The sequence below is a fragment of the Callithrix jacchus genome, chromosome 5 (genome assembly GCF_049354715.1).
Source record: "Callithrix jacchus isolate 240 chromosome 5, calJac240_pri, whole genome shotgun sequence".
NCBI classification, from domain to species: Eukaryota; Metazoa; Chordata; class Mammalia; order Primates; family Cebidae; genus Callithrix; species Callithrix jacchus.
This window is the reverse complement of record NC_133506.1, coordinates 20,804,428-20,827,517: the sequence shown is the minus strand read 5'-3', so window position 1 is coordinate 20,827,517 and position 23,090 is coordinate 20,804,428. Positions and strand designations below refer to the sequence as shown.

At 37.6% G+C, this 23,090-nt stretch overlaps 1 protein-coding gene across 5 annotated transcripts in view; it reads left to right on the top strand.

Annotated features, from left to right (window-relative positions):
• The window catches only part of ESF1 (ESF1 nucleolar pre-rRNA processing protein), a 61,853-nt gene extending 41,172 nt beyond the window's left edge, over window positions 1–20,681 (top strand). For all 5 annotated transcript variants that reach the window (XM_035298385.3, XM_078371374.1, XM_078371377.1 and 2 more), the window contains exons 10-14: window positions 796–917; window positions 5,195–5,282; window positions 13,997–14,073; window positions 15,501–15,647; window positions 17,580–20,681. In XM_035298385.3, the coding sequence (XP_035154276.1) occupies window positions 796–917; window positions 5,195–5,282; window positions 13,997–14,073; window positions 15,501–15,647; window positions 17,580–17,873 (728 nt within the window). In that variant the 3' untranslated portion in view covers window positions 17,874–20,681. The remainder of the gene's footprint in view (window positions 1–795; window positions 918–5,194; window positions 5,283–13,996; window positions 14,074–15,500; window positions 15,648–17,579) is intronic.
• Window positions 20,682–23,090: the final 2,409 nt, after the last annotated feature.

Genomic DNA, 23,090 nt, shown 5'->3' with positions numbered 1-23,090 from the left:
TATGAAATAGAGTCTGAACTTGGTGGTCCTTTTGATCTTAACTGTGTGGCCTCACAGAGTACTTAGGAAAAGATTGAGAATCCTTTGCTCATGGGATATTTCAACATGGATTCCTTACTAACAATTTTTGTTTGAAACCTGTAATTCCAAAAAAAGAAAAAAAAAAGACTGGGCGTGGTGGCTCACGCCTGTAATCCAAGCACTTTGGAGGCCAAGTGGGGGGCGGGGGGGCCGGATCACCTGAGGTCGGGAGTTCAAGACCAGCCTGACCAACATGGTGAAACCCCGTCTTAAAAAAAATAAATAAATAAGAAACCTGTAGTTCCCAGAGAACATAGGCTTTCACTGGGATGACAGAAGCAAATGGGGATAAAGTTAGATAAGAGAAACCACTCGTCTTTTGCTATAAAAATTTATTAATATTCTGAGAAGAATTAGTTCAGAAGTTTTCTTAGCAGCTCAAAACAAAAAAGTTTAGAGAAATGAAGGCTGAGACTAAATACAATATTTTTCTTTAGTGGCTTGACCATGTATCAAGTTGCTAGGTTTGTGTGTTGGTTTGTTTTGATTTTGTTTGGTTAGATTTATTATTGTTTGTTATTAGGAAATAACTTTTATAGAAGTTAGGCCCATGTCACTGTATGATTTTGGGGTAATACAGATATTTACCATTGCATATTATCTTTGTTACTCTATTAAATATGCATGAATTATATTTGTTTTTGTAAATTACATGTTTAAGTGATTGCCAGACAATAAGACATTTTAAGCTAAACTATTTGTATTTTTCCTCAGGTCTTAAAGAAAGTGCAGAAGAGATGGTCAAGAACAAATTGGAAGGAAAGGATAAACTAACCCCTTGGGAACAATTTTTAGAGAAGAAGAAAGAAAAAAAAAGACTGAAAAAGAAACAGAAGGTATCAGTGATAATTACGACCAAATGTTCATTGAATACCAACCATGTATCAGATGGAACCAGATATTTGACATCCATTATCTCAAAATGTAACTACTTACTGAAGTAGGCCTTGTTATCATCCCAATTTTAAGAAATAGGAAAGCGCGAACTCAGTTAAGTGTTTTCAGCAAGGTGACATAATGGTATACAAAGCCTGGTCATAGTCCAGAACCACTTCCACTGCTACATTCTGACATTTATGTGCCACCTACATAAAACACATAGTTTAGTTAATGTCTTGATATAAGCAGTATGATTCTGTTCTGTGTTTTTGAGCAAGAGAGGTACATACAGACTTTGTTCCTTGAGGTTATATGCACATAGAGGTTTTTAACGAGTGAAATTATGCCATACTTTGCATCTCTCAACCTTTGTTTTTCACCTTGCAGTATTATCACATGGCTCGTTTATCACCTTATTGTCATTAAATTCCTTTATCAAGAGTATTTCCTGGCTGGATGCGGTGACTCATGCCTGTAATCCCTGCACTTTGGGAAGCCAAGGCAGGTGGATCACCTGAGGTCAGGAGTTTGAGACCAGCCTGGCCAACATGGTGAAACCCTGTCTCTACTAAAAATACAAAAATTAGCTAGGTGTGGTGGTGCACATCTGTAATCCAGGTACTCAAGAGGCTGAGGCAGGAGAATGATTTGAACCTGGGAGGCGGAGGTTGCTGTGAGCCCAGATCATACCACCACACTCTAGCCTGGGTGACGGGGCAAAACTTTGTCTCAAAAAATAAACAAATAAATAAAGAGTATTTCCTCTGTGTTAAGATGGTGTCTGTGGACAATAAGATTTGACTAACATTGTTCAGGGAATAACATATTTTTCAGAGTTAGAGTCCTCAGCAGTAGCACAGATCACTTAGGCTTTTGCCTCTAAAATGGTCTTTTGCCTCTGAAATGCAGTGTTCCGGCAGTGGTGTGCCTTATAGCATTATCACTGATAATCACAAAATTTTGCAACTTGGGGAATCTTAAAATTATTAATTCTAGTCCAACTCTGTTTTATACTTATAAAAAGCCTTAGCTGATTAGTCCGAGGTTACATAGCGTACCAGTGGCCAAGCTGAGACCAAAATCCACAGTTACTCAGACAAGTGTTCTTTCTTCTGTTCTCTGCTATATTATTTCTATACTGTGTGCTCTTGGTACAGCTTTGACTTTTAGTGCTGTAAAGAGAGAGAGATATGCAAAGCTGAATGGTGCAGTGGAGTAATTTTTATACTTCTATCGTAGTCAGTATTTGTGGAAATGGATAGTAAAATGGAGAAATTGGGTGTTTTGGGAAAAGCTCTTTCAGACTGTGTTTTTCCTCTGCTCTCACATACAACTAACTAACAATACAGAAGAAGACTTCTGTGACCAAATGGGTAGGAGGTTTTCTCCACACGCTAACCAGTAGACACCAGCTGGGTATCCTCCAACTCCAACACTACCTGGAGATAGTGTCAGATCCCAGAGGTTGGGGGCTCAGTCCCCAAGACTGCCGCCGCCCTTTCAGACAACAGTCTGAAGTCTGGACATCCAGAACTTCTGACTGACTAGCTTCAAATTGGGATTTCCACAATCCCCTTTAGTTTCAATTAATTTGCTGGAGTGGCCCACAGACCTCAGGGAAACATACATATTTGCTGGTTTATCATAAAGAATATTACCAAGGATACAGATGAAGAGATGCATAGAGTAAGGTATGGGGGAAGGGGTATGGAGTTTCCATGCCTCCCTGGGTGCTCCACCTTTCAGAACCTCCATGTGTCCAGCTATCCAGAAGCTTTCTGAACTTGATTTTCTTGGGGTTTTTATGGAATCTTCATGATGCCAGCATTCCTTCCCCACAGAGTACAGGACAGGACCCTTTCTAAGGAAAATGTTAAAACGCACAATCAGAAAGGTGAGGGAAGAGTACAGTCCTGCCCTTGGGGCCGAACAAAAGACTACAGTAAGGGCTGTGGAAGTTACAAGCCAGACCCCATGGATGAAAACCAATAGACATCATAACACCACATGCAGTAAGAGCCCTGCTCCCATTGATGTGTACCTAACTCTTGTCTTCCCTAGAACTTCTCTTATAACTAAGTAGGCAGTAAAATATCTTCTAAATGAAATAACTCCATAAGTGTTAAGCTATCGGTTTATTGGAAATGTCTCAAGTGGGTCCTTATGGGGTCAATAAAGGAGCCACTCTGAGAATTGTAGCAGCTGTTCTGTTTGATTTTCATTGGCTGAGAGCTTTGATCTTAAGTCCGGACTCATTTATCAGCAGCATTCAAAGTATGTTGTTGAGTGTCCAGGGTGTTCTAGACCCTGCAGTACTCTGTATTGGACCTGACTCCAACAGATCCTTTCCGACTCCACAGGTTCTTTGTAGATAGAAGAATTTTCTTCAAGTTAAAAATATTTTTGCCCCTTTGTTCCTCAGTGGTTTCAATTTTGATATTGAAGAATTATTACTGAAGAAATGAATACATGTTATGTATGGTGATAGCTAGTGTTTTGAGCTGGCTGTTGTTTAGATCTATAAAGCAGTTAAGGAAATGTGTGAGTAGATACATAGCAAATATTCTTTGTTAAAAGCATTTTACAGCTGAATCCACATAATAGTTTGGTTAAAAAAATTATTAGAAGCACTTGGTCTTAAAAGGACATTAATGTCAAATATTCTTTAGGGTAAGGGTCTTTTTGCATTCAGGATGTTTAGCAATAATGGCATTCTAAATAGTTGTGTTAAAATGACTTGAGTTGTTTTAGATTTCTAGAGATAAACCCACTCTGGTTAGCCTGATCTTAGTTCACATATATTCTGTTTATATTTGTTTTGTGTTGTTTTTTTTTTGTTTTGAGATAGAGTCTTGCTCTGTTGCCAAGCTGGAGTGCAGTGGCATGATCTCGGCTCACTGCCACCTCCGATTCCCGGGTTCAAGTGATTCTCCTGCCTCAGTTCCTGAGTAGCTGGGACCACCACGCCCAGCTAATTTTTTGTATTTTTTAGTAGAGACAGGGTTTCCCAGGATGGTCTCAATCTCCTGACCTTGTGATCCACCCACCTCGGCCTTCCAAAGTGCTGGGATTACAGATGTGAGCAACCTCGCACAGCCATTTTATTTTATAGATTTGATTGCTTTATTTAAATTTGCTAATTTAGTAGAGAGTCTGTTCAAATTAGATTAGGAAAAATTTAACCAGCAAATTTACTTAAAGATAGCCTAACAGTTTTTAGGGGTGGAATATAGATAAAACAAGATAATTGTTGAAATTGGGTGATGAGAATGGGGTTCATTACATTGTCCAAACTAGTTTTCTTTTTTTCTTTTTTTGATTCTTCTTCTGTAGCCCAAAGATCCAACTAAACTACTTTTATGTATGTTTTTAAATTTCATAATAAAAATTAATTATTTTCTTTAAATCAGCAAATTGTTGTAATTAATAATTTAAGTGATAATTCACATGTACTACTTCAAGCTATTCAGTCACTGTCACTTTCAATTTTATGAGAGAAGAGGCCACCTCGCATCACTGATCACCCATCTAAAAGTATTCTCCTTCAGATCTTCTCCTTCAAATGTCTGCATCACTTGGTCTCTCCTAACCCTTCCTATCTTGAATTATTTTTATTTACATATTTGTCTATTTATGTGTTTTTGTGTCTGATTTCCTTTAATAGATGGTAAAATTTTTGAGGGCAGAAACCATGTACCTGATAGCTTTCATTTCTCCCCAAAAGCCTACATGGTTTCCTGCATTTATTAAGCATTCTATGTATATATATTTTGAGATGGAGTCTCACTCTGTTGATAGGCTGGAGTGCATTGCGCCATCTCGGCTCACTGCAACCTCCACCTCCCAGGTTCAAGTGATTCTCCTGCCTTAACTTCTGAGTAGCTGAGATTAGAGTTGCCTGCCACCACGGCTGGCTAATTTTTGTATTTTTAGTAGACACAGAGTTTCACAGTGTTGGCCAGGCTGGTCTCAAACTCCTGACCTCAAGTGAGCCTCGGCCTCCCAAAGTGCTGGGATTACAGGCGTGAGCCACTGCACCCAGCCTCTATAATTATTTGTTGAACAAACAGAATTACTTAGGTGGGAGTTGTTTTATAAACTGATCCATTTAAATACTGGTTTACTTTTAGATTGAACTACTTCTTTTAAAAGAAAGGCATACAGTTTTTCTTTGCGTACATATATTATAATGCTTGTAATAATTCAACTTTCTATTTTTATGTTCAACTTTAAGGCTCTTGCTGAAGAGGCCAGTGAAGAGGAACTTCCCTCTGATGTTGATATGAATGACCCATACTTTGCTGAAGAAATTAAAAAAATAGGTAAGCCAGCTCATACCTGTAGTTTTCAATTGGAATCTAAAGAAAAAGGTGAGATGCATGGAGGCAATATAAACTAATCATTCTTTTAAAATTGCTAGTGTTTGTGTAGCTTCCTTAGTGACTTACAAGCAAATCTGTCCTGTGGCATACAATCATTGATCTGTTTGGGAAGTGTCGGCTTGTCCCTTCTACATACAGGGAATAATTTTAATATCGGTGGCTTTTGATACTGTGGTTAATAGTTTACTGGGGATTCCTTTCTGGGAAATATCCTTAGTGCCAGTCAAAGTGACTCTATAAAAGAATGAGAGGAAGTAGAGGAATAATCATTTTCTTATGTTCTTTCACTGATTTTTAATAGCATATCCATTCTAGGTCCCTCTCAGCAAAGTCTATGAAGAATTAAAAGTATGAAGCAAATTTGTTTTTATTTGCATGTTGATATGTGTATAATTTTTTTAAATGTATGCATGAAATTGTCATATAAAGGCTTTTTCTGCTGAAATATACAAAAACATCTATGTTTCATTTTATCCCTTTTATACTTTTTATGCTTAATTATAGCTAAAAAGCCAGCTTTCCTTACTCCTCTTTTGCCCTGAATTCCTAAATTATCTGGTACCTGATTTCCTATATCCAGGGAGCCTTGTTTCCATCTCATATGCACCACTCATTCTTTCTTTCCTCTGTGGTATGTGTTAATGTGTTTGGTAAGGTTCAGGCCATACTTGGTTAAGTCCGTACAGAAATCACTGTAAGCACTTACCATTTGTTCTCATGCATTTTGCCTTCCGCTGATCTTTATACCACACACAAGAACCCCAAAAGGCTTGTTCCTGGAGCAATCCAAGCTGGCATTGTAAAGAGAAGGATTTTATGAAGTTTCCCTGTTTTTTTTTTCCCCTTGTGACTAATGGGCCAGAATAGTTCTCAACAGAAAGTCAGAATTGCTCAAAATTATTTCCTGATTGTTACAGCTATTTAGTACTGACATTTTATTGATGAGAGGGAGATTAAGATAAATAAAGTCTATTATAGAATGTAAGATTCTTGGGAATTGGACAGAGAAGTGGAAACTTAGCATATTCTGCTTTTTATCATACCTGAGTGGTGATTTCTAGAAGATGATGGATTTTAGCCTTATCCTCTGGTTTCAGGAAACCAACTTTATAATGGAGAAATGCTAAGCATTATAGTTTCCTTGTTCTCTATCCAAAGTGTTTCCTTTGGCATGTGGAATCGGGTCAAATTGCAGAACTCAGAATAGGATCCAAAGAATAAGTTAAATGGTTTGATGGCTTGGAATAGCCAGTTTCTTGGAAGCAACACATTTAAATTCAGAGTACGCTTTCTCTAAAGTTATTATCAGAAGTTCCAAAGAAAAAAGTTGTAGGTAAAATTTGCTTGCTTTTAATTTTCTTTTGATTTCAGAATGTTCTCAAAGGGTAATTGTTTCTATCTGGGCTTAAGTTTTCTCTATTTTTGTGTTTTGTGGTAGGCTTTGTTTTGTTTGGGTAATGAAAAACAGCAAGGCAAGAATTTTTTACGTAAAATTTAGGACAGAAAGCTAGTGTCTTGCCATGTTTGTTTATTCATTCCATAATCACTGTTTTGATTGCTTACCAGGTCCTGGGCTCTCTGCTAGGCTAGAGATACAGTAATAATAATACAAGCAAGATTGCATCCCTCGTGGAGTTTGGTTTGAAGGAAGATATGTCAGACAGATAAATAGTATAAGAGTATGGTAAATGTTTTAAAGGAAAGAAATAGAAGATTTAACTGGGTAGAAGTAGGAGATATGGGAGTATACATTGGGTAGACAAAGAAGGCTTATCTGAGATGATGACATTAGAGCTGAGACCTGTGGAATGGGGAGTCAGGCATGAAGAGCTGGGGGAAGAGCATTTGCAAATGGGGAAGTGGGTAGAAAGACTCCAAGGTGAGAAACAATGCACTGTGTGGTGTTAAGAATTGAAAGACATCAGTGTGGCTGGAACATTGTTAGAGAGGGAATTGGTATGAAGACAGGCTGGAAACACAGTGGAAACTACCCCCACAGGGCTTTGTTGTCCTGACAGCAAATTTGGATTTTACTTTACTGACAGTGGAAAACCCAAACAGTCTTCAGGCAAAGATGAGACGTGATCTGGTATAGATTAACATTTTACTCTGAGCCTGAAAAGAGAACAATTTGAGGACTGTGAGGGCTGGGAGACCAGACTTTTGCCGAGGTCTACACAAAAGATGATGGTTATTTAGCTGCCATTCATGGAATTGGACAGAGAAGAGAATGGAATTCTAGATGTACTTTGGAAATATGCTTGCTAAATCAGGAAGAAATTTAGCATAACTCCTGTTTTTGGTTTGAGTCTATAAAAGAATGTTCTTCCATTTACTGAGTTAGGAAGAAATGTAGGAACAATACGTTTGAGTGGAAAGCAAAGTGTGGCATAATCACTTTGAGATGTCAATTAGATATACAAATGGAGGTGTTTGGTTGATATTGAGATGTAAGTAAGTCTGAGAGATGAGCAGAGAAATCAGAGTCCAAATAATAATAGCCTTAAGGATCAGTAGCATATAAACAGTACTTCAAACCATGGCAGTGGAAGTAGAGAGCAGTGATAAGAGAACAGGATACAGGATGGGTGAAGTCTGACCTGAGGTCAGGTGAAGTCTACATTAGGCACTGTTACTCTGTCATACTAGAGGAAGTGCTACTTGCAAAGGTGGGAAAAGCTTAAGAAGCCGAGAAAGAGCAGCTGGGAAATAGGAGGAACAGTATTAATATAGCAGCTCAGACACTTGGTGAAGTGGTAGAGGTTTCCGTAGATTAGTATGGGTTAAAGTTTGAGGTGAAGGTGAGGAAGTAGAGACCAAGAATGTAGATCATTCTTCAGAGGTTTCACTGTGAAGGGGAGCAGAGACGTGGAGCAGTACCTGAATGTAGGTAAGGAGAAGCTATTTTTTTTTTAAAGATACAAGCTTTTAGAGCTTATTTTTTTTTCCCTTTGGGATTGCGTCAAGAGAAAAGAAGTTACTAAGATACAGAAAATGGGGGTAATAAACGTAAATACAAATGCAAGTAAATTTGTATATTTGGTGATAGAAAGATGAGGGATTTGCCTGATTAGTTTATGGATTTATACTGTTCATTCACTTGTGGAAGTACAGATAATCTGCATGAGCAGATAAGGTAAGGACCTAGAAACAGATCATTGGAGAGGCTGGGTTGTGGGAGATTACTGCCTAAGGCAGTTGATTAAATGAATTGTCAAATTTAAGGGGAATGTACAGGTCAGGGTAGCTGAAAATGGAGAAGGATGGGGCATATGTATCTGAAGGCCAGGCCAGATACAAAACCATAGAACATGCAGCAAGAGCTGTGGTGTGGGGGGCCTAGACAGAGAAAGAGTGAAGCAGCTGAGCCACACAGTCAGCCTGGGCCACGAAAGGAGTGTGTCCTTTTTAAATTGTGCTGGACATGGCTTTTCAAAGGCACATTACAAAGCTGTATGCCCCTATTCATGTACACAATTGTGGCTATTCAGTCAACAATTATTGAGTGGCAGAATCACCCAGTCCTCCCATATGACTTTTAGCGTGTTATAAAATATTTAAATATATGACTAATTATTTATATATTTAAATATATGAGTATTTATATACTTAAATATATAAATAAATGAATGTGAATTATTCCCATAATTCACATTTTAATCTATCTATGGTATAACTGGACTTTTAAAAATATGTTAGGTATGTATCATGTATATGCTCAAATAGGTGGATTTAATGAGAAGTTCTTACTCAATTCTGAACCTTTTCCTCCCCAGCAAAAACTAAATTTGTGCTTAACAGTATCCAGAAGACACAAAGAAGAATATATTAAATGTTAACATTTTATACTCATGATCCGGGAGGACAGTTTTAAGGATAGATAGAAACATGCTTATAACTTTAGGGAAATAGATTCCCATACAGGAGTCAGAAAGAAGTTAGGAGAGTTTTTTGTACACCCTCCAGATATAAGGATCTATAGTGGGTACTCTTAAAGAGACTTGGACTTTGGTTCAAATCTTACCAGTTTGTAATTTTTATTTTTATTTTTAAAAATTTTTCATTTCGAAACAGAGTCTCACTCTGTCACCCAGGCTGGAGTGTAGTGATACAATCTCCGCAACCTCTGCCTCCTGGGTTCAAGAGATTCTCTTGCCTCAGCTTCTGAGTAGCTGGGACTGCAGGCACGTGCCACTGCGCATAGCTAATTTTTGTATTTTTAGTAGAGATGAAGTTTTACCATGTTGGCCAGGCTGGGATTATAGGCATGAGCCACTGTATCTAGCCAGTGTGTAATTTTTAAAATGTAGGAATGAAATAACTCAATTGACCTAAAATGTAGAAATAAAATAACTCAGATGATCTACATTGGTATATTAACTTATTACCACAGTATTGCCTTAATTATTAATTTGTCAAAATAATTTTGGATTTTAGTACCTCGAAAGTGAAATATAGTCATTATCTAAGGATATAGACCTTGGTTTTCCGAAATCTTTAAGATATAATGAATTTGGCACACCAGTGTTTGGGTGTATAGTTCAAGCTCTGTAGTTAAACAGGACAAAAACATTATAAACCAGATGGACTTAGGTACATTTATAACATTTTTGCTCTAGGCAATCCCATAGAGCTAAACTTATGGACCTTCGAAATATGGAGGAAATAAGTTCATTGATGCCAGACCTGGTGTTTGGCTCAGATTAAGTGCCAGGGTGAGTGTTAGCAATCTTTTATAATTTTTTTCTTCTATTTTTTATGGTTTTTCCTTCTATTTCCTTCTAAGTTTGCAATTTAGAAGGAAATCGGTATCAAATGAGAGTTTTTAAAACATAATATGCTTCTAGGATGAATACGTTAGTGAGATGAAAATGAAATGAAATAGTGGAAAAATCTGCTAATTTTCCAGTGGCACCTGGCAGAATCTTGAGTCCTAGTGGTCTTCCCTTTATTTTTTGTAATTCTACGGTAACATTGTAAAGCAGCTCAGAATGTGATAGCCTAGAGGGAGACTTATCCTTAACAGACTGCATTTGATTATGGGCAAGTGAAGCAGGAACTTGCTACAAAAGACTAAATCACTAGGGCGCTTACCATTCCCAACTGGTCAGTACTGAGACCACATCCATCTGCCCTCCAGTGAACTTTCTTAGCTTCTTTCTCACATGAAGTGCCCAGCTAAACCTTCTGGAGGAATTTTGTTATGGGAACAATTCTCTGGCATTATAAATAATGGGAAATGAAATTTCCTTTACAGATCACTTTTTTTAAATACACTATCTTTTTCCATGGATGTATTCTGTTACATTTTTGCTTAATAGGATTCTGGCCTCAGTAAGGATTGGTTAGATTTATTTAACTGTAAGTCTCTGTTAATATACTAAATTGTTTTAAGAAGGGGAATCACATAATCTAAAATTTTTTTTTAATCTTATTATAGAAGCAGGTATATGTTGCCCAGGCTGATCTGAAACTCCTGACCTCAAGCTGTCCTCTTACCTCAGCCTCCCAAGGAGCTGGAATACTGGTGTGAGCCACCATGTTTGGCCCATATAATTTAAATTTTTAAAAGATCACTCTGGCTGTTGTGAGGTGAATGAATTGTACAGAGACCTAAAAAGCAGAGACATCTTGTTGTTTTTGAGCGGTACTATGATGTTTCCATGCTGATGTGAATTATCCAATAGGGGAGGGGAAATTGTATGAAGCAGGGAAGAAAGGGAGTACTACTAGAATGATGTCCACATGGCAGCAAGAGGAGAGAAGTTTCATCATACCAGTCAGGGGACTGATTTAGATTGTAGCATGGATAGTTCATTTGTTTAGGTAATAATAAATCCACACACAGTACTGACTGTGTGTCAATCACTGTTCTGAGCACTCTACCAATATGACTTTATTGGATGCTCACAACAGCCCTCTGGTAGGTATGGTTATTACCTCCATGTTACAGATGAGTACATTGACACACCGAGAAGTTAACCCCCTAGTTAAGGCCAGCCAGCTTGTAGGATTTTGGATTCAACTATCTAGTTCCAAAATCATTATTTCCTGCACTATAGAGTAAACTTTTATTGTAGGAACCTCTGAAAGTTCACTTTGATTGCCTCTATTTTCTCAGCAAAATGGGACTAGGGTTATTAGCTGAGATCAGAGTTTCCGATGTGTGAGTTTGGGGAGAGAGGATAAAGTGTGCCCACTTCCTGCCTCTCTGATCTCTTCTTCCACCCCTTTCACCTTTCTCTGCTCAACCTCACAAGCCTTCCTGCTGCATCTTGATCATTCCCTTCTGCTGCCATACCCTTCTTCAGGTATTCTCACTTCATCCAGATCATTGACGAGACCTTCCTTAACTACCCTAACAAAACCAGCCTCCCCATTCAGTCTCCAACCCTTTTTTCCTGCTATGCCTCTGTCTTTCCCAACTTGAAGATACACAGCGTGAGAGAAGATTTTAACCTCTTGTTCAGAGCTTGAACCACCAGCACCTGGAGCTGTGCTTGCAAAATAATAAGTACTCAGTTAACATTTGTGAGATAGGTGACATAATTTCCTTCTGTTTATTGACCATTTGTTTTTCTTGGTGAATTCTGTTTGCTCTGTGTTAGTATTTTCATTTACATGAAATATTTATAAGTGAAAGATTAGTATTATTATTATAGTAGCAACCATTTCTTTTTTTTTTTTCCAAGACAGAATGTTGCTCTGTTACTAGTAGAGACAAAGTTTCACCATGTTGGCCATGCTGGTCTCAAACTCCTGACCTCAGGTGATCCGCCCACCTTAGCCTTCCCAAAGTGTTGGGATTACAGGTGTGAGCCACCATGCCCAGCCCATTTCTTGTTTTTAATTATGAAAATTTATACATTGAGAAAAATTGAGAGAATAATACAGTGAACAGCACCTGTGTTTGGCAGTTGGTAACATTTTGCCATTTTGCCTTTGTATGCATATACTTTTATGATATAAAAACATGTTTATACAAGATATTACTATATAATAGACATATCTAGTAGTAGTCTCTTTAGTTCATTATAGTCTAGAAGACATTATATACATTTCCCCCTCCCATAACATTTGCCTTTCAAGAACCCAAGCTAATGATCTTTTGGAATGTCTCATATTCTAGATTTATCTGTTCCTTGCCCCTCGGTCCCTTACATTTTCCATAAACTGGAAGTTAGATTCACGTTGAACAGTTTTGGCAAGAATACTTCATGGGCAATGTTATATCTTTTATATTACATCACATCTAGGGGCATAGAATGTCATATTGTTCCAAAGACCACTTGCTGAGGATGGTACAGTGCCCAACAGGGGATTTTCTTAGGCTCTACTAGGCAGTTCAAGCTCAAAAGGCTTGAATGGGTCACACTTGGCTCTCATAGGTAGTCAGGCCAGGAAACATAGCAGGGCAGTATCAGGTATTTCTCTTCATCAAGTCTTCATGGCCATTCACTCAGCAGTACAGTTGGGTGCAAGGAAAGGAGACGCAGTATGCTGTAGTCACCCTGGACTAGAAGTCTCCTGTCTCAAATAGGAACTGAGAGCTTTTTAACAGCGCCTAAGCGTAGCTTCCAGATCCCTGTCATACCACTTACAGGAGTCATGGTATTCAGAGAAGCCCAAAGTTACAAGCATTTAGAGATCTCAATACATGTTATTTTCCTGTCAGGAACCACTTTGCCAGTAGTATTGCATGGTAATAGAGCTAGAAAGTTCACTAAAGATCAGATTTGTCTTGAGAGAAGGAGAAAGGGTTTTTCAAAACTTATAGGTAGTGACTGTCAAATTATTATTATAAAGATAAGTTTTTCATTTTGCAGAGAGAGTCTAGTGTTGAGTTTATATAATCAAATCACTTGGGTTTTTTTTTCCTTGTCTCTTCCAGTGTTCTTACACTAAGAAAATATTTCTTCTATTTAAGATCCGGTAGCTGTTCCCTTGTGTTTTCTCATAGGGTTTCTTTGTTTTATTTTGTTTGATGTTTAACTCTTAAATTCACCTACATTTTAATTTGTTATATATTATGAGATAAGGCTTTAACTTGATTTTTTTTTCCAGAATGAAACAAATTGCTCAGCAGCAGTTACTAAACAATCTTTTCTATTTCTACTGATATTATATTTATTATATACCGTGTCGTTATTTTTATCACATTGTGTAGTAATTTTTTGGTTATTTTCACTTTTCAGCACATGTTAATGCAGTATATTACTAGTACATGGAATCTGTGTAATCTTCGTAAAGATTTCCTTGAACAGAATTTTCATTTAGAATTTCATTAAATGTATATATTACTTTTATTATGAATGGATGTTGAATGTTAATCAACATTCTTATGTTTATTGACATGCTTATTCTGCATCTGTTGAATTGATCTGTGGTTATTCTTTTTTAATTGTTAATGTAATTATACATTACTTTGAAAGAAATTCTTCCTTTATAACATACAGTCACTCCACGCAGAAGCATTGTATTATTCTGTTTATATACCCACAGTCTTCTTTCAGTAACATGTTTTTTCTTCCTTTAGTCTCGACACATTTATTAAGATTATTCCTAGATATCTTGTATTTTTGTTTCTAGTATAAACAGAATGTTCCTGATAGTCCTGTAATTTTTATCCCTCTTATGTTGGTTTGTTGTGCCAGGTATAAAGAAAAAATCAGTAAAATCTGCAAAAGATGGCACATCTCCCAGAGAAGAAACTGAAATAGAAAGACAAAAGGTAAAATGCGGTTATTTTTACATGCTTAGTGAATAATTGATAGACACAATTTAAATGAAGTTGTACACATGTTGCTAATTTAAAAAATAACTTATTTTAGCAGTGGCATTTATAACTACATTGTAAGAGACATGATTAAATATTTTAGCAGTGTAGTTTCTAAATAGTGTTTTTTTTAACCAAACATTTCTTCAACTAGTACAAAGTTAAAATTTATCTCAAACTCAAAGATATTTTTCTTTATAAATTAAGAGGAAAAATATCTCATTATTAAAAACCTTTACTATGCCTGAGACAGAAAATACTCTTAAAACCTTAAAATAATATTGCCACAAATTTTAATTTAGTCTGACTCTGTCGTATAATACAGAGTTTGTGGTTAAGGCTTATCAGATGCAAATTTCTGTGTTTTCATATTGTGAATATGTAAATTTAATGTACAAAATTACATTCTTTCTTAGAAATGCAGTGAGCCTTATGCTTTATTGACCGCCTATGTCCAGAGTCATGTGTAATTTTGGCACAGGGTCATATGTGCATTTGCTGAGGCAGGAATTGAAGGCAGCAGTGCCCCTAGGGCTGCTGTTCATGTCACTGTCCAGAAGTGTGCCTGACTGGCCACCTAAACTCTGCATTTTAATTTATTGCATATACAGCAATACTCAAATTTGTCTAAATAGCAACAAAGAAAATCAATTTTTGTGGAAAATGTCTCTGAAAAGAAAGCAGCTACAAGAGCCAGTGATGAAAGGAAATTGAGGCAGTCAAAAGTGGTAATATAGGGAGAGCTACAAAGGTCTAGCGCATACTCTGTATTGTCACTAGCGTACATGGTTATTTAGTTGATTCTTGAGGGTTCCTGTTTAATCCCATAGTTGGTAGAAAATACCCATTTAGTGGAAAAAGCCAGTTACTAGATTTCAGTAGCAGATACAAAGATCCTACCTTCATAGAAATGTATCAGTATTGAAAAAGTAAAGGCAAAAAAAAAAAAAAAAAAATGCTTGATAAAAGTTACACATTTAGAAAGTATAATTTGCATCACAGAATAAATATTTGCTAGATTTAGTGTCATTGCACAGAAAGAACAACGTGAAAATGAGGACTTTTTATTTGCGGGTACTTGAGGACTCTTGTTCCTGCAGCCTACCAATGAGTCACACTAAGTGAAGAGGGGCCTGGTTTTTGACTACAAGGTTTTATCTCTCCTGCTCTCAGTAATGTTGCTTCCAGAGATTCTACCTTATTAGTATACAGAGATCTCTTTGTTTTGGTAATCCACAGTCAGTTTACATATGACAGGTGGTACCCCAGTGTTTTAACAATTATGTCTTCCTTTCCTAGAAGGGGTATCTTGTGCCCCATACTCCTTTTTTTGGGGGTGGGGGGAAGCACTGTACATTTGAATTGTTTTTTGCTCTCCACAGGCTGAAATGGCTTTGCTTATGATGGATGAGGCCGAGGACGGTAAGAAACACTTCAATTACAACAAGATTGTAGAGCACCAGAATCTGAGCAAAAAGAAGAAAAAGCAGCTCATGAAAAAGAAGGAATTAATAGAGGATGACTTTGAGGTAACCATGGATACCAGTCATTAGCCTCTTAAAGATGGAATTGAATCTGAAGTCAGCTGTGCAGATAGAAATTGAGCATAGTCAAAGTTACCCTTGGAAAAGTCTTAGGGGCAGGTGCGATGTTTCACGTCTATAATCCCAACACTTCTGGAAACAAAGGCCTGAGGATCACTTGAACCCAGGATTTGGATACCAGCCTGGGCAACATAGTGGGATCATCATCTATGAAAAATAAAAATTAGCCAGGCATAATGGCATACATCTGTAATCCCAGCTACTCAGTAAGCTGAGGTGGGAGGATCACTTGAGCCCAGGAGGTCAAGCCTTCAGTGAGCCATGATCATGCCACTGTACTCCAGCCTGGGTGACAGAACAAGACTTTGTCTCCAAAAAAAAAAAAAAAAAGAAAGAAAGAAAGAAAATGTCTTCAAAAAGAGTGATGGTGGAGCCAAAACTATTCTTTTTTAGTCCAGCACAGCCAGTTCATCCCATGGTGGATGAAATTATTGTTTCTTTGGTTGAGCACCAGGTGAAATAGTTGACTTACATTTTAGTAGCCATATTGTACCAAAAATGTGTAGGTTTTTTGTTTTTGTTCTTGTTTTGCATTGTTTTTGGCTCCCCCACGATGTAAAAAATGTGTCATTTTTAATGTTAGAATCACATATAATCCTCAGACCAGGAAAGGTATGCTTGAATAGCAGGTTCATGTCACATTGGGCCACACTCTCACTCTGTGCAGTGGCCAGTGCAGTAAGCCATGTTTTTTGAATTTCTATGTTTTTTTGTTCCATTACTCCTTCCTCTTTTTATTGACTACATGTTCCTAATAGCTATAGAGTCCCCTAAATATGAGTTTGAGCCCTTTACTGAAAATCTACAAACAGCTATTAGGAACTGCTTAATGACTTCCAACCATTAATGTGGAAGAACTGACCCTGAATAAGATGAGGGATATTTGGGAAATTTTGTATTTGTTCAAACAATGGAGGGTAATATACAGATGGCTTCTAAGGAGTGTATAGAAGGATTCAAGCTACTCTATAGCTTCCATTATTTGAGTCAGTTTCATATATCCTCCCATTCCAGTGAGGTTTTTATTGAATTACTTTCCTTATCAAAAGCAAAGAATGATTTGTAGTCATTCTGCCTTCAGACATTAATAATCATGCATAAAGATATTTTTTATGAGATTTTTTTTCCTTGTCCTGGATGTTGAGTCTCTTGTCCTCACCATAACTATGTAGAGCTGCGGTCCATCTCCAGGTGGACTTGTGTTTCACTTTCTTGCTGGTTACTCCCTGCCTGGCAACCCTCAAAGGCTGGAGGGAGTTAAGGGTATACTCTTAAATGTGGAACCATAAGTTTTTGTAGAAAGAAGATAAATTTGGGGCTTGTGTCTGATCAGACCTTGATCTTGGATGGATTCTTTGTCATAGTGATATTTTAACCTTTTTATCTATGACTCACCTTCAATCATTCCTTATTTTTGGTACCAAGATTAAAATTTCTTAAAGCCTACTCAGAATGCAGGGCCTCCAGCAGAAGATGTTCTGATTGGCTTATTTATGCTAGCGAGAAATTTATTTTGTGATATAAGCATGGGAAAGCCCTGCCTCACAAACCAATCCTACAGTCATTCTAAGTGGTCATTGTAGTTACCAGCCATAATATATATGTGGCCCACTAGCATTCCCTTTGGAATAGATTGTCCTTGCATGATAAGAACAGGGTGCCCTACACATTGTGGTCCAAAGATGGGCCATAAAGATCTATAGAAAAACAGTTTTCTAATGAATCAATAAAAATGCTCAGGTTTGTGTTTTATATAATCAATTTACCAACTTTCTAAATTTGGCCCCATTTCTGGCCTTTTGCTTTATTAATTTTGTTTAATGCATTTATTAATTATTTATTATTTTGGATTTGCAGGTAAATGTTAGTGATGCACGGTTTCAGGCAATGTACACTTCCCATTTGTTCAATTTGGACCCCTCAGATCCCAATTTCAAGAAAACAAAAGCTATGGAAAAAATCCTTGAGGAAAAAGCCCGGCAAAGAGAACAGAAAGAACAAGAACGTACTCAGGCAATAAAGAAAAAAGAGAGTGAGATTGAAAGGGAATCACAAAGGAAGTCCATTGATCCTGCCTTGTCAATGTTGATTAAATCTATAAAAACCAAAACAGAGCAGTTTCAAGCAAGAAAAAAACAAAAAGTCAAATAACTGGATGTTACTTATTTTTGACTTGAATACATCTTTTCCTACAATATATGGAAATGGTAGGAGGAATATTTATTGGGAACAAAGCTATCTTTCAAGAATATGAATAAAATCTTTTTCCTGAACATAGTAAAATTTTTCTCCATAATTGTTGCTCTTAATTGTGGATGGTTGGCAAATTTGTATTGTATATTCCTACAGTCATAATTAAATCAAATGACCTGAATTATGGAGTCTACAAAATTTTATATATTATGATGTTCAGTTCTAACTAGTGGAAAGTTACTCTAGCTTCTTAAAAGGCTGTTTACAGCACAATCAGGCTAGAGCTCAGGATTAGGAAATGTACTCAAACCTGCACAACTACTTGGAAACTGAACAACTTGCTTCTGAGTGTCGACTGGATAAACAATGAAATGAAGGCAGAAATAAAGATGTTCTTCGAAACCAACCAGAATGAAGAATCTCTGGGACACCTTTAAAGCAGTGTCAAGAGGGAAATTTAGAGCAATAAATGCCCACCAGAGAAGAGAGGAAAGATCTAAAATCAACACCCTATCATCAAAATTGAAACAGCTAGAGGAGCAAGATCAAAAAATCTCAAAAACTAGCAGAAGACAAGAAATAACTAAGATCAGAGCAGAACTGAAGGAGACAGAGACATAAAACATTCTTCAAAAAATCAATAAATCCAGGAACTGGTTTTTTGAAAAGATCAACAAAATAGATCACTAGCAAGACTAATAAAAAAGAAAGGGAGAAGAATCAAATAGATGCAATAAAAAACAATAAAGGGGATATCACCACTGATCGCACAGAAATACAGACTACCATCAGAGATTACCACAAACAGCTCCTTATTCACATAAACCAGTAAACTAGGAAGGAGTGGATAAATTCCTAGACACTTGTACTCTACCAAGACTAAACCAGGAGGAAGTTCAAGCCCTGAATAGACCAATAACAAGGGCTGAAGTAGAAGCAGCAATCAATAGCCTACCAACCAAAAAAAGCCCGGGTCCAGATGGGTTCACAGCCAAATTGTACCAGACGTACCAAGAGGAGCTGGTTCCATTCCTTCTGAAACTATCAAACAATACAAAAGGAGAGAATCCTTCCCAAATCATTTTATGAAACCAACATCATCCTGATACCAAAATCCAGCAGAGACTCAACGAAAAAAGAAAACTTCAGGCCAATATCCATGATGAACATAGATGCAAAAATCTTCAATAAAATACTGGCAAACGGAATCAAACAGCACATCAAAAAGCTTATCCATCATAATCAAGTAGGCTTCATCCCAGGGATGCAAGGCTGGTTCAACATATGCAAGTCTGTAAACATAATCCACCACATAAACAGAACCAAAGACAAAAACCACGATTATCTCAATAGATGCAGAGAAGGCCTTCAACAAAATTCAACAACCTTTATGCTAAAAACTCTCAATAAAGTAGGTATCGATGGAGCATATCTCAAAATAATAAAAACCATTTATGACAAATCCACAGCCAATGTAATACTGAATGGGCAAAAACTGGAAGCATTCCCTTTGAAATCTGGCACTAGACAAGGATGCCCTCTCTCACCACTCCTATTCAATATAGTATTGTAAGTTCTAGCCAGAGCAATCAGTCAAGAAAAAGAAATAAAAGATATTCAATTAGGAAAAGAAGTCAAATTGTCTTATTTGCAGATGACATGATTGTATATTTAGAAGACCCCATTTTCTCAGCCCAAAATCTGAAACTGATAAGCAACTTCAGCAAAGTCTCAGGATACAAAATCAGTGTGTAGAAATCACAAGCATTCCTATACACCAATAACAGACTTAAAGAGAGCCAAATCAAGAGCAAACTCCCATTCACAATTGCTACAAAGAAAATAAAATACCTAGGAATACAACTAACAAATGATATAAAGGACCTCTTGAAGGAGAACTACAAACCACTGTTCAAGGAAATAAGAGAGGACACAAACAGATGGAAAAACTGTCCATACTCATGGTTAGGAAGAATCAATATTGTGAAAATGGCCAGACTGCCCAGAGTAATTTATAGATTCAAGGCTATCCCCATCAAGCTACCTATGACCCCCCCTTCACAGAACTGGAAAAAGCCACCTTAAACTTCATATGGAACCAAAAGAGAACCCACATCTCCAGGACAATCTTAAGCAAAAAGAACAAAGCTAGAAGCATCATGCTACCTGAGTCACACTATCCTACAAGGCTACAATAATCAAAACAGCATGGTACTGATACCAAAACAGACATATAGACCAATGGAACAGAACAGAGGCCTTGGAGGGAACACCAGACATCTACAACCATCTGATCTTTGACAAACCTGAAAAAAGCAATGGGGAAAGGATTCCCTATTTAATAAATGGTGTTAGGAAAACTGGCTAGCAGTGTGCAGACAGCAGAAACTGGACCCCTTCCTGACACCTTACACTAAAATTAACTCCAGATGGATTAAAGACTTAAACATAAGACCTAGCACGATAAAAACCCTAGAAGAAAACCTAGGCAAAACCATTCAGGACATAGGCATAGCAGGGACTTCATGACTAAAACAACAAAAGCCAAAATAGACAAATGGGACCTAATTAAACTCCAGAGCTTCCACACAGCAAAAGAAACAATCATTAGAGTGAATCGGCAACCAATAGAATGGGAAAAAAATTTTGGAATCTGCCCATCTAACAAAGGGCTAATATCCAGAATCTACAAAGAACTAAAACAGATTTACAAGAAAAAAACCCATTCAAAAATGGGCAAAGGAAATGAACAAACACTTTTCAAAAGAAGACATATATAATGCCAACAAACATGAAAAAATGCTCATCATCACTGGTCATTAGAGAAATGCAATTCAAAACCACATTGAGATACCATCTCATGCCAATTAGAATGGTGAGCATTAAAAAATCTACAGACAAAAAAAATCTACAGACAACAGATGCTGCAGAGGATGTGGAGAAATAGGAACATTTTTACACTGTTGGTGGGAGTGTAAATTAGTTCAACCATTGGGGACGACAGGGTGGTGATTTCTCAAGGACCTAAAAATAGAAATTCCATTTGACCCAGCAATCCCATTACTGGGTATATATACAAAGGATTATAAATTGTTCTATTATAAAGACACATGCACAGTTTTTTGTAAACTGTGGCACTGTTTACAAAAACAAAGACCTGAAACCAACCCAAATGCCCATCGATGATAGACTGGACAAGGAAAATGTCACACATATACATCATGGAATACTATGCAGCCATAAAAATAATGAGTTCATGTCCTTTGTAGGGACATGGATGAATCTGGAAAGCATTATTCTCAGCAAACTGACACAAAAACAGAAAATCAAACACCACATGTTCTCACTCATAGGAAGGTGTTGAACAATGAGAACACATGGACACTGGGAGGGAAGTATCACACACTGCGGTCTGTTGTGGGGGACTAGGGGAGGGACAGTGGTGGGTAGGGAGGTTGGGGAAAAATGCCAGATATAGGTGATGAGGGGATGGAGGCAGCAAACCACATTACCATGTATGTACCTATGCAACAATCCTGCATGTTCTGCACATGTACCTCGGAACCTAAAGTGCAGTTATTCATTTTTGTAGCCCCCAAACTTGAAAGCTTAAAACAAACACAATAATATATTTTCTCAAGAATCTTTGATTTGCAAAGGGCTATAGGGGAAGGCTCACGTGTTCCCCACATGGCATCAGCTGAGGTGGCTTCTCTGAAGCCTGGAGATTTGCCACCAAGGTGGCTCCATCACATGGGTTACAAGTTAGTGCTGGCTGGCAGCTGGGAGAATAGTGGCTCAGTTCCAAAAGTGATGGAAGCTTATTACGTTTTTTTGAGATGGAGTTTTGCTCTTGTTGCCCAGTGGAGTGGAGTGGTGCAGCCTCAGCTCATGCAACCTTCGCCTCCCAGGTTTGAGCAATTTATGTGCCTCAGACTCCCTAGTAGCTGGGATTACAGGGGCCTGCCACCACGCCCGGCTAATTTCTGTATTTTTAGTAGAGACAGGATTTCAGCATGTTGGCCAGGCTGGCCTGGAACTCCTGACCTCAAATGATCCGCCCACCTTGGCCTCCCAAAGTGCTGGGATTACAGGTGTGAGCCACTGTGCCCAGGCAAAACTATTACTTTTTATGACCTTGCCTCTGTAGACACAGAGTATCACTTCTGCCATTCGTACTTTATCAGTGAAGGCAATCAAAAAGGTCTTCCCAGGGGAGGAAATACACCCCTTTCTGGGGGAGTGGCAAACTTCCAAAATGGATGTCTGGAAATGTTTTGTAGTCATATTGGAAAAATCAGATCTGCTTCACTGGCCATTTGATGAACATCTACCCCTTTCTAGTGTATTACATTATAGTAAATGTCCTGTTATTTGAGCTTACCCGAGTAAATCTTTATTCTTTGCAAACAGAACACGCTGGATCAGCAGAAAAAGTGCTTTACCAGCAGCTGGGCCATAGTACATAGGATCACTGAGCAAGTCAGACCAGGAGAAAGGTTATGCATCCTCTCCAAGGAACTTGAAGTGACAGTAAATGAGAACAGTGGTTGTTCCCCAGTATTTGTTCTCTGTGTCTTCCACAGTAACAGGACCTGTCAGTTGAGCATAGGGCTTTCCATAATAAAGATTATTTTACTCATTCTTTGTATCCTGGTGTAGATGCAAATGATAGCTTCTAGGGATCTTCCTTTGAAGTCAATGGACTAGTAAATTTTGCCTCTTGCCTTCTTCTGTCCTTTTGTTCTACTGCCTGTAATGCAAATGTAAAAGCTAAGGCTTTAGCAGCCATCTTAGGTCCTGAAGATGAAAGTCACACTCTATGATCTAGGAAGCTAGAAGAAGCCAAGATTACTGAGAATTTTGTAGAGCATATCCACCATTTCATCCATGGGCTTTTCCAAAAGTTCTATGTGATAGAAAAATTAAATCCTATCTTGTTTAAGCCCCTGTTTTCTCAGGTCTCTGTTACTTATTGTCTTATCTGTATCCTAACTAAAACAAAGACATATGGTGGCCTTTGGCTATTGTCTTTGTGGGTTATCTTGCCTTATTTTGAGACCATTGCAGGTCATTTCTCCATACTGTTAAACAAACTTTATACTGCATTGTAGTCAGAGTGCTTGCAACTTGACTTTCCTGGAATAGAATGCTCAACACTGTAAGGTTCCCAGC